Below are 11,194 nucleotides of genomic sequence, written 5' to 3' on the forward strand. Positions count from 1 at the left end.
GTGTGACTCTTGTCTAAAACTTTTAATTTAATTTACCACATACAAATTTTTTTCTGAGAAGGAGGTGTTTTACTTCTGTTTCAGAGAAAACAGGAGAAGAAAAAAACTCCTTTGCATTATTGTTGAATTAAACAGGTTTGGGAGAAGCTCTAGGCATGACATGACATGTCAGGTATGAAGAATACAAGACCAGAGGCGCCAAACAGTGCTTGTTTAAGGCCTGATGTTTGTCAGGACTTGACTTCTACATGCGCCCGCAGCGCCTGTCAGGGAGAAAAGAACGCCACAGCTGTGGGCCTGCCTCAACCTGTGCTGCACGGGAAGTGTGTGTTTGTGTGTGTTCAAGTGCTGCATGTGTTAGAAAGTAATTGCACACATGCAGCACTGTACAGACATTAGAACAAATTGTATGTTGCATGTAGTGAGATTATTATAAGAACATGTTCTCATGATTACACCAGTTTAAGAAACTGCAAAATGAACAAACCGCTGCAGCTTTATTTCCTCCAGCAGAGCTGTACAGCAGCCGTCGGAGCAGCTCGTGTTTGTAAATACAGCCTCTGCAGGTCATTCATTATTTTCTTCTGCCTCGCTGCCACACGAGCCTGGCGAACAATGTGTCACGTGTGGTTTTTGCAAACACTCAGAAAAGTTTTTTCTTTGCAGCGATTGTGATTAAGCAGCTCCGCATTGTGAAGTCTGTGTTCCTTGGCTGTGTAATTCACATTGTGACCAATGAAAGACTCATAATTACATGTTAACACCTGAACACCGCACCCTGTGTGAGCCACTGAATCCCATCAGTCAACCGGGTGTCCTCCACCCTGAACAGTGTTAGCTTTAGCCGGGCGCTGCTTTCAGCAATCAGCAGCAGCTCCCGCTCTCACTGCTGAGCAAACACAGCACCAGCAGCACATAGTTGTGTGCTCAAAGTTTGTAGCTTCGGGGCTGGGATGGTGCTTTTGCATGTGTGTGTGTGTGTTTGAGACAGTAGGATATGATCTACACAAACTTTGGTTTTCTGCCTCTCCAACATCTCTGATTAGATCTTGGTGTTTGGAGTTGTGCTGTTTTCGCCTTCAGCTAAACAAAACCAGCGGCCTGTAATTATTCAAAAGACTACGTACTGACCCTTTACGCCGCACTTCTCTCTTTCTCTTTGCTTCATAATCTTTTGCTCTCTCTTTCTCTTTTGCTGTTTCCCCTCGTCTCTCTGCTTGGCTTCTCCACCTCATTTAGCTGATTGACAGAGGCGTACGGGGAGTATCAGGTTAGGAGCAAGGGGACAACTACAAACATTCATCTTAGACTTTTTTTTTTTGGGGGGGGGGAAGCTGCTTTGATTTTAAGGAAGAATCACTTCAGCCATCATGTTGACATACGTGTCCCGGAGCTTGAACTGTGCTCAGCAGTGTTATCTAGATGTATTTATGCACAAATGGCAAATCAAAACACTAGATGCTGGTTTTACTTTTATAACCTTACTGTCTGATTTATCATTTAATATTATCTATCTATCAGTAGCACCATGTAGTGTTGTGTCAGTTCATCCTGTGCATGTACAGTTTATAATGAGGTCACTTGAGGCAAGAAATGAAGCTGAGAATTTGGGTTATTCTTCTAAACCCGCCTGCGTTAGTGGATCCTATCTGTGGGTGAAATGCTCAGCAGTAATGTGTGTAGTTTGTGAGCGGGTGTATGGGAAAAGAGAGATGAGAAGGAGCTGTTTTGGGTTTGTCCTGATGAAAGGAGAGGTTGTGCCTGGGGAGCAGAGCAGAAAATGTCCGTGCCAAGCTTGTGTAATATTTAAAGTCAGCACAGACAGGTACTGGGATGAGCTCTTTTTCTTTGGAACCAAACTTAATAGAGGTGGAATTTAGTGTTGCATTGTTCTCGAACACAACCCCGAGCGTTTTTCACAATGTTCACTTTTCTTCACTCAAAAATGAACCTGACAGGAAAATTTTCCCCTCCACCTTCCACCCCCACCCACTGTCTTCTGCACACACAGGATTTAAGGCTCTGCTTACACAGCAGTGATTTGAATGGTTTGTTTACACAGTTGGGTTATGCCTATTAGTAACAATTCAGAGTTTCTGATGGCTTACTGGTTATCAATTCTAACCGCGCCAGGGATCAACATACATCCATTATTCATGACTCTGGCTCACGAACCTGAATGTGAGCCAGCGTGTGTGAGCAACCATCACATTCTGGCACCAGGAGCATCTGCTGTGACTCCTGTGATTAGTCCTTCACTCCTGTACTCTGAAAACTAAAACTGAGTCATTTTCTTCTAATCCCACGAGGAAAGCTGCACCCAACCTCGTGTAGCGTTAGCTCCCCAGCCTCTTTAGAGGCGCTGTTCTGTATGATGAGTGGCCATCAGATGCTTTGGTGGAGCACTCCTCCCTTGAAGATGAAAGCCAGGCCCAGTTTAATTGCTGCTGGAGGGGTCCATTTTATGGCGCTCCTCGGAAGTCCCAGAGGCTTTCTGTGAAACATCTTTGAGGTTGCCCAATACACACTCTTGGAACCAAAAGTTGTGTGTGTGTGTGTGTGTGTGTGTTTATTTAACTAGGTCATAATCACAGTCTTGCCTTTAACCCCTTTTCCTTCAGGGGAAACCAGAAGTGCAGTCCAGGCAACAGGTGTTACTCAGGTCGATCTGTGGTTTTAAAATTTAGGCAAAAATTGTTTTGTGGCCTCATGAACAGCATTTACTTGCAAATGTTACCTTCTCCAGTTTTACCTGCACAGTTTTATCTAATCATTTTGTCTTTTGTCTTGTTTTTTTTTTTTACAGTACTCAACAGAACTGAAAAAGCTATACTGCCAAATTGCCAAGACATGTCCCATTCAGATCAAAGTCCTGACCACCCCACCGCAGGGGGCTGTTATCAGAGCCATGCCTGTTTACAAGAAAGCCGAACACGTGACCGAAGTGGTGAAACGCTGCCCGAACCACGAGCTCAGCCGCGAGTTCAACGATGGTCAGAAAAAAATAAATAAATTAAAGTCTCACACATGTTTCACTCCAGTAATCATCATTTACTGTTGACATTCAGTGACACGACTCATGTTGCTTCCAGGCCAGATTGCTCCACCCAGCCATCTGATCCGTGTGGAGGGAAACAGCCATGCCCAGTATGTGGAGGATTCCATCACTGGGAGACAGAGTGTATTAGTCCCCTACGAACCTCCCCAGGTGAGCTGCCTCTCAGCCCCGGCCTGTCAGCGACACCTCAGCACCTCAGCCTGACTCTGACAGATAGAGCGGTGACAGACTCAGAGCTCTCTGGGAGCCCGGCCTCTCATGTCCAGCTGCTGAGCTCTGACACACAGCAACTGCTGTGAACTGCGTCGAATTACTAAGCAAGCCCTGTGTCTAAGCCTATGGGTGTTTTAAATGTGTGTAATGAAAGAAAAGAGCCAAAAAGTGAAAGAATCTTTATGCACCTGTAATTTAAACTCAGTTAACAGCTAGATTTCTGCAGGACAAACATTTTTATTCAAAATCTAACAGGGTTTCTAACAGGGTTTTTACAAACCAGTTTTTTTTCTTCTACCTGTTTTTGTTGCCCGGCGTTGTCACTCACCTTCAGTCATTCTGCTCCTCAGGTGGGGACAGAATTCACCACAATTCTGTACAACTTCATGTGCAACTCGAGCTGCGTGGGTGGAATGAACAGACGCCCAATTCTCATCATTGTCACTCTGGAAACCAGAGAGTAAGAGACGCTATCATCATCATCCTCATTGTCAGTAGTTGCCAGTCATGCCTCCAGTTAAGTGGTGGATTGTTTGTGACCGAGGTTCTGCCTGCCGTGTGTCCCTGTCCTCTCTCAGCGGTCAGGTATTAGGCCGCCGGTGCTTCGAGGCCAGGATCTGCGCCTGCCCAGGCAGAGACCGCAAGGCAGATGAGGACAGCATCCGCAAGCAGCACGTAACGGACGCCACAAAGAGCAGTGAGGGTACGAAACGCCGTAAGTAGCGCTGGGGCTGGTGATGGGCTGACGAGCTTTGGTCTCACCTGACATGCCGCCAGTGTGGAGGACCCTGAACCGCTGCGCTCGCTAACACTCAGTGAATGGTGCCAGACTCTGCTGCTTTCCTGCCCTTTTCCCTGGCTTGTTTCCCTCCTGCTCTCGCTTAGGCTAACTTCTCAGCTCGTGGCAGTTTTACTCACTTGTTACTCTCCTCTTTTCAGCCTTCCGCCAGGTTTCCCACGGCATACAGATGTCCACTATCAAGAAGAGACGGTCCACAGATGAGGAGGTTTTTTGTTTGCCTGTAAGTGTTATTTTGCTGCTGGAGCTGCTTTAATAACGTTGTTCTGAGTGTGTCTGACCTGCTTACTGACCAATATCCTTTTTTTTTTCTTTACAGATCAAAGGCCGTGAAATTTATGAGATTTTGGTAAAAATCAAAGAGTCTCTGGAGCTCATGCAGTTTCTTCCACAACACACCATAGAATCATACCGGCAGCAGCAGCAAAATCTACTTCAAAAACAGTGAGTACCTTAGATTCTTAATAAAGTAATGCTGTTTTGTTCTCAGGCACATTATGAAAGACAGACCTCCATTACTTGCAAGGTTCACCCTTGAACAAAGTGGACTTGTTCCCTTGTGCTGTTTTCTCTCTTATTCTTACTAAATTGCGTGTCGGCTCGCACAGAAACTTTTTTTTGGATGAAATAGTTTTTCCTGAGAACAGACTGCAGCGATATAACTGACTAACCATGACTGACTTGTTGCTGCAAAAGTGGATTGCACTGATAAAGGCCGTGCATAAGATCTCTTGATTCTATTTATTGCTCTTGCTGAGGCATTGCAGCTATCAAGTAAAAGCTGATAACTGTTCTAAAATGGAGGTTATTCAGTGTTTCACAGCAGCTGAGAATTTTTTCACTGCTCGCGGCTTTAGAGGGCGAGCCTTGCATCAAGTAGAGCTGTTTTTGTTCCTCTTTCTGCTCTCATGGGATACGAGCCAAAGCTGATGAATCGTGACAAATGTACCTGGCTATGCTTTGTTAAGGAAAAGCTTCCAAAGATTTGTGGTAACGCCTTTGGGTGCTCTGCCAGGTTTGCACAACAGCACCCAACAAAATCCGTGCCTCGGCCTCATCTGTTCGCTCCAGCATAATTAAAAGTGTCTCAGATGCACATGTTCACACACACTTTTCCTCGTCCACGCCCATTTCACTATAAGCAAAAGAGAGGGGATGGGTGTAAACGATAGTTTGACAGCCCTGTGATGATAATTATTGCTTATGTTATAGTTTCCCACTAAGAAACTGGCAGACAGACTCACAGCATTTGCTGTTTTTTTACTTTGTTTGTTTGTTACCTGTTACTTTGTGAGAGGAACTAAAATATTGGGAGTTAAATGTTATTAATTAAATGATATTAATATCATAATATCATGTTATTAATAATCAATCAATCAATAATCAAGACAGATTTTTAACAAAATTAATTTCAGGTTTTTGTGGCTTTGTTTTGTGGATGTTTGGACACTTAGACTTGTTTATTTGGTGTTTGCATGTTTTCCTGTTTTTCTTTGTATTTCCTCAGCACCAACATAGCTTCTTACTCTCCTCTGTAGTTTCTAACTCCTCCAGTGTTTCCCTCGCAGCTTTTGAAATAAAAGGTTCTGTCAACAACGAATGTTTCAGACCTTTTCTTTCCTTCCACTGTGTAAATTTCACTTCACCTTCCAGTAGTGAACAGCTGTGATCTGTGTCTGCATACTGCCATCTTCTGGACAGTGCTATTAGTGCAGAACACTGGTGTAGTATTAAATCACAGCTGTCTGTCTTTATGTGTTGTGTCTCTTTCCATCACTGTTTTTTTTCCAGTAACATTTATTAAACTACTTTCCTCGACCTCTGGGCCTCTCTGGGGTCACTCGCTCCTCTCTCCTCCTCCATCAGTGAGCCCTTATTTCTCCTCTCTCTTCTTTCTGGTTCCTCCCCTGCAGTCTGATAAAAACCCGTCTTGGTAGCCAGCTCCTGGAACCTGCAGGAGAGCAGAGGCGGCGCTGCAGCTCCTCCTGAAACTCTGCCCCACATTCCTCCTCCTCCTCCTCCTCCTCCTCCCCAGATACACGGACCTCCTCTCTGTCTCCTTTTTATCAGCTCTGATTTTTCTCGTCTCCTAACTTTATGCCTTTCCTGGGATTCTACCCTGAGGATGTGACACTGAAACTTTCTATTTCTAAGATCTGCTGCTGCAAGATCATGGACAAACATTTCTACTATTCAGCCACTGTGCAAACTGTAGACAGCATCAGTGTGACGTGTAGGCTGTAGCCCTACATGCTGGACAGAGTTGTTCTTTGTTTATCCACTCTGCTCTCTCTACTCAAGTTTTTCTAGAAACCCATAATTATAATTTTTGCATGCATTATTTTTGTCCATCAGAAGGATATTGTTAAAGTTGTTAAGGTTGTTAAGGTTTCCTGTTGTGATGACATCCTCACCTTGTTCAGGTCGTCCCTGTTTATCATGTATCCGTTGTGAAATGTTCATCCCGTTCAGCCTTTCGTTCTGGCTGAAGTTGGACAGGAACCAAGCATAAATGTTTTGTTTTTTGTTTTTTTTATCTTACTTGACTTAAGAGCTCTGAATGTGTTGTGCCTTTGCGTCGTCGTGAGAGCTGGACTCACAAAATCTATCTTGTAGACTTGTGGGGGAAAGAGACTTTATTATTGAGAGAACTTGTTGCTAATGCTGGTCATGTTTTATAACGTCACTGCGGGACAGTCTGTGTGTTTGTTTTTAATCTTCCTCATTAAAATGTCTTTTAATAGAAACTGCAGGCGTTCACTTTGTTATGTGCAGAGCAAATTTGAGCATTTGTCTCTGTAACCATTCTGTTTGAAACAGATCATTCTGTTTTTGTGGCTGCTGCACTTTTCTCTGTCAGAATATAATAAATGGCTTTTTTTTGTTTGAACTCTGTCCTTTTCTTTTACTGTTCTGTTCTTTTATTAAAGAAACGTGGTCAGTATGAGGAGGAAATTCTCTCTATGGGCCCAGAACCGATGTGTACTGACTGTAATGTTTAGAACATGAACGTCAGTCATTGTTGTTACCTTTAAAGGGCAGTACGGACCAGGCCGGTCTGTAGAGCTGAACGCTGTTGAAAGTTGACGATAGTAACGGCCTGTAACCTCCTCTCCTCAGGACCTCGATGCCGCCTCAGCCCTCCTTCGGCTCCAGCTCCCCAACTCATGGAAAAGTCAACAAGCTGCCCTCTGTCAGCCAGCTCATGAACCCCCAGCAGCGTAACACACTCACCCCATCCAGCATGTCTGGAGGCCTGACTGACAGTAAGTGTGGCCCTTTGTTTCTCTTCCTGTCTGTCTCAGACCGTTCCCCTCCCCTGCTCCTCCAGTCGTCCCGTCCCTCCTGGGCTTATGTGTACATATAAGGACAGCGTGTCCGGACAGGCAGGAGGGGTCCTGACCCCCCCCCACTACACACACACACACATCTCCTCAGAAACTTTCCCTCTAAAAAAGAATGTGATCCCTCTGAGACTCTCCCTCAGGACCTGTTATGATGCATTATGTGTCATGTAGACAGTAACCTCTGCATGCCCCCCCCACCCCGCCTGCCCCCCACCACATGTTTCAGTTGACCTTACATAATCTCAAAATCCCAGAGCAGTAAAAGAAAGCTCACAGTAGCTGCTTTTGTCTCTGCAGTGACTCCTATGATGGGCACTCACATCCCCATGAACGCTGACATGAGTTCACTGAGCCCCACACACGCACTGCAGCCACAGCTACCCCTGGTGCCTTCCTCCCACTGTACCCCCCCTCCTCCATACCCCATGGACAGCAGCATCTCCAGGTACCTCATTAAGCCATAGTGGAAAACAGAGAGTTGTTTTTTTAATTAAATTTTATTACATTTTTTATTAAATCTTTTTTTATTTTTTTATATTTATTAACCTTCAAATGTTCAAATGTATGGAGGCCCAGAGTGTTCAATATTAAATAAATAAATCAGACATTATAAAATAAAGACCAGTAAACTGTGAAGTCATTTCCTATTGATTCTTAAGGATTTTCTCTTATTTTTTGTAGTAACACACTATTAATGGAGTCCTTTTTAAAACTGTTTTTATTTCATGATGGCATTTTCCTGACAGTGATCTCGTCCCCAGTCAGCGTCCATTTAACCTCCCTCTGCCTTTTTTTTTTTAGCAACCTCAACAACTTTTACCAAATTTAACGAGTTAGCTCCTGTTAGCTAGAGTAACAACACCAAAGTCATTCTGAGTTCAGCAGCTAGAGGCTGCTCCTGCAAAAAATAAATAAATTAAAAAATACACAGACACAGTAACTAACTCCTGCTACCTAACCAGCTGGCTAACTATTCAGAGATAATCTCTTTATTCTCTCTTTGTTTGTTGTAGCCAACAGGAGTTAGCTAGTTAGCTGGAAGCTGTTGAGCCTGTTAAAAGAGAGGACGGGCGCTGGTGACAACTCTGCTAACATATAAAAGTAAATAAATGAATGAATAAATAATATGTGTCAAAAAATGTCATCGTGAAATAAAAACAAACCTTGAAAAGTTTCTATAATGAAATGAAAACGAAACTCAAACTTCATAAGGATCAGTTGAGTTTTTACACAATTTATTTGTTATTTTGTATATTTTACTTTGAGTTATTCAGAATTATTTATTTCATAATGTCTCTTTTATTTATTTAATATTGAATGTTCAAAGTTAAAGGGTCATTAAGTCATTAAGAAAAGTTATTAAATGAACTCTGCAATAATTTGGGCCTTTAATTGTACTGAGAAAATATTTCATTTTTTACTGTATTAAATTATTTACCTCAGGAAGTAACTCAGAATTAGCTCCTGTGTTAAAGTAACTTTTTTCATGGCATTTTCAGATGTAGTAAGTTTTGCGTAGTCTGCTAAATCTTCGGGGACCAGATGATTTATTTTCTTTGTTTTCAGTATAAGTTTTTGACAGTTTGGTGTAGATGTAATATGTCAGTGTCAGTGAATGTTAATGTGTAAAATGAATGATCTGAACATCAAAGACTTTGATCGTTCCACCTGTGAACCTCGTCTCCTCTGTTCCTCCCACAGCTTCCTCATACGGCTGGGCTGCGCAGGCTGCCTGGATTACTTCACAGCACAAGGCCTAACCAACATCTACCAGATTGAGAACTATAACATGGAGGTGAGCCCTTGCCTATCCAACACGAGTCATTTGATGGGTTAGAGAGAAGAGTGGCTCCCCCTGCGAATACTAACGCTCCCCTGTGTAATGACCATTAGGACCTGTCCAGGCTGAAGATCCCAGCAGAGTTCCAGCACATCATCTGGAAGGGCATCATGGAGCATCGACAGGCCATGGATTTTTCCCCACCTCCCCATATAGTGCGCACCACCAGTGGGGCCTCCACTGTCAGCGTGGGCTCCTCCGAGGCCCGAGGCGAGCGCGTCATTGACGCCGTGCGCTTCACCCTGCGCCAGACCATCTCCTTCCCCCCGCGCGACGAGTGGTCCGACTTTTCCTTTGACTTGGATTCTCGCCGCAACAAACAGCAGCGCATCAAGGAGGAGGGAGAGTAAGACGCCTCTGTCTTGTTCTCACTGCTGCCATTTCTCATTTCATGCCTGCTGTTGGAACATTTCATTTCAATACTACTGAGAACAAAATACATATTCATATAGAAATGCACTTATTTTCATTGTTGTGCTGGTTCTCGTTATCGCAGGGAGATTAATGATGTTGATCAAAGGTGCATTTTATAATGTTCTAATTTCTTGAGAGCACTTAAGAAATGCTGAGGATTTCAAGATTGCTTTGAGGTTTTGTTAAGTGTCCATGATTCATTCCCAACAAAACTTGCATTAAAGAGCTAATTGTGATTTATGTTTCTGGTATGTGCTGTGGCAAAAGTGAATTTTAGTTTATAATACTGCTAATTTTCACCTTTATGGTGGTAAAGGTTAGTCTGGTACACTGGTTTTTAATTTGAGGCAGAAGTCTTCAATGATTGTATACATTTCAAACAGTTCCTGTCAGAAGTATTATGTCAGGCCATGGGCAACATGTTTTCTGCTGTAGCTTCTATATTTTGCTTTTTTTTTTAAATGTCTGTTGTGAAACCTATTCATCGCCTTATTGTGTCAGTTTGTGAAGTATGTGTGTTTGAGTGACAGATGGTCATTCATTTGATGTAGCCATATATAGGCCTAATGCTCTTGACCCAGTGTTTTGTGGTACAGTGACACTATGACTAGTCGAACAGTGATACTATGACTGATGTTTTATGCTTTTTACCGCTGTGCGAACATGGTTGTGATCGCATTTTAAGAGCAGGCTTTTGCTCTTTGCTCTTGCAGTGGATGCTAGAACAAGTTTTTTTTTTTTTTATTCCTGAACCATGTTTTGGTAGAGGTTTATTTCTTTTGATAACGGGTCGAAACCTATGATATAAATGTATATAAACTTGTATAGTTCTTTTTTTTGCAAGTCTCCCTAAAGAAATTCACCTTACGATTTTCACCACGGAACGAAGCACACTGATGTGAAGATCGCCTGGTGGTTTTACCACAGAACAATGTTTGTGTTCATGCAGAAGAGTGCATGCAGTATGTGTGTATCCTATATTTGGCCATAGTCCATGTTCACCTATGTTTCAAGTAGTCAGCATTGTTAGAGAGCAGGAACATTTTCATATTTTTGTACAATGTATTGTAAATATGTTGCAATATACCGAGGGTATTTTGATATAAATCTGAAATAAATATCCACACTTGCTGTATTGCATGTTAATGCTCCTCTGTGTCGAATTATTGTAAGTGTGGCTGCACTGAAATAACTCAAGGTCAAACAGGTGAAACAGCCTAAGAACAACACTGCATTGTTTATTTGCTTATCCTTCACGCTGACCATTTTTTACTATTTTGAGGCCGTTCTGAAAAATTACTTTTTTTTTTAATTTTTGACTTTTTTTGGCCGATTTTGACGCCTTAGTATACTATGATGTTTTTAATGAAATTTTGAGGCCGAAAAAAACTTTGACTTTTTTTGGCCGAAAAAAACGCCATACTATACTATGACGTTTTTTATGACATTTTGAGGTCAATTTTTTTTTTGACTTGTTTTGGCCGAAAAAAACGCCATACTATACTATGACGTTTTTTATGACA

General features: G+C 42.6%; 1 protein-coding gene across 7 annotated transcripts in view; it reads left to right on the forward strand.

Annotated features, from left to right (window-relative positions):
• Nucleotides 1–10,817, forward strand: part of tp63 (tumor protein p63) — a 49,911-nt gene extending 39,094 nt beyond the window's left edge. For 3 of the 7 annotated variants that reach the window (XM_041040982.1, XM_041040980.1, XM_041040983.1), the window contains 10 exons: nucleotides 2,807–2,993; nucleotides 3,093–3,208; nucleotides 3,622–3,731; nucleotides 3,850–3,986; nucleotides 4,211–4,293; nucleotides 4,390–4,514; nucleotides 7,191–7,336; nucleotides 7,715–7,862; nucleotides 9,119–9,212; nucleotides 9,311–10,817. In XM_041040982.1, the coding sequence (XP_040896916.1) occupies nucleotides 2,807–2,993; nucleotides 3,093–3,208; nucleotides 3,622–3,731; nucleotides 3,850–3,986; nucleotides 4,211–4,293; nucleotides 4,390–4,514; nucleotides 7,191–7,336; nucleotides 7,715–7,862; nucleotides 9,119–9,212; nucleotides 9,311–9,607 (1,443 nt within the window). In that variant the 3' untranslated portion in view covers nucleotides 9,608–10,817. Of the gene's footprint in view, nucleotides 1–2,806; nucleotides 2,994–3,092; nucleotides 3,209–3,621; nucleotides 3,732–3,849; nucleotides 3,987–4,210; nucleotides 4,294–4,389; nucleotides 4,515–5,968; nucleotides 7,135–7,190; nucleotides 7,337–7,714; nucleotides 7,863–9,118; nucleotides 9,213–9,310 lie in introns of those variants that run through there. The other 4 variants (XM_041040981.1, XM_041040984.1, XM_041040985.1 and 1 more) reach the window with 3 other exon arrangements.
• Nucleotides 10,818–11,194: the final 377 nt, after the last annotated feature.

Source organism: Toxotes jaculatrix, chromosome 6 (assembly GCF_017976425.1).
Source record: "Toxotes jaculatrix isolate fToxJac2 chromosome 6, fToxJac2.pri, whole genome shotgun sequence".
In the NCBI taxonomy this organism is placed as follows: domain Eukaryota; kingdom Metazoa; phylum Chordata; class Actinopteri; family Toxotidae; genus Toxotes; species Toxotes jaculatrix.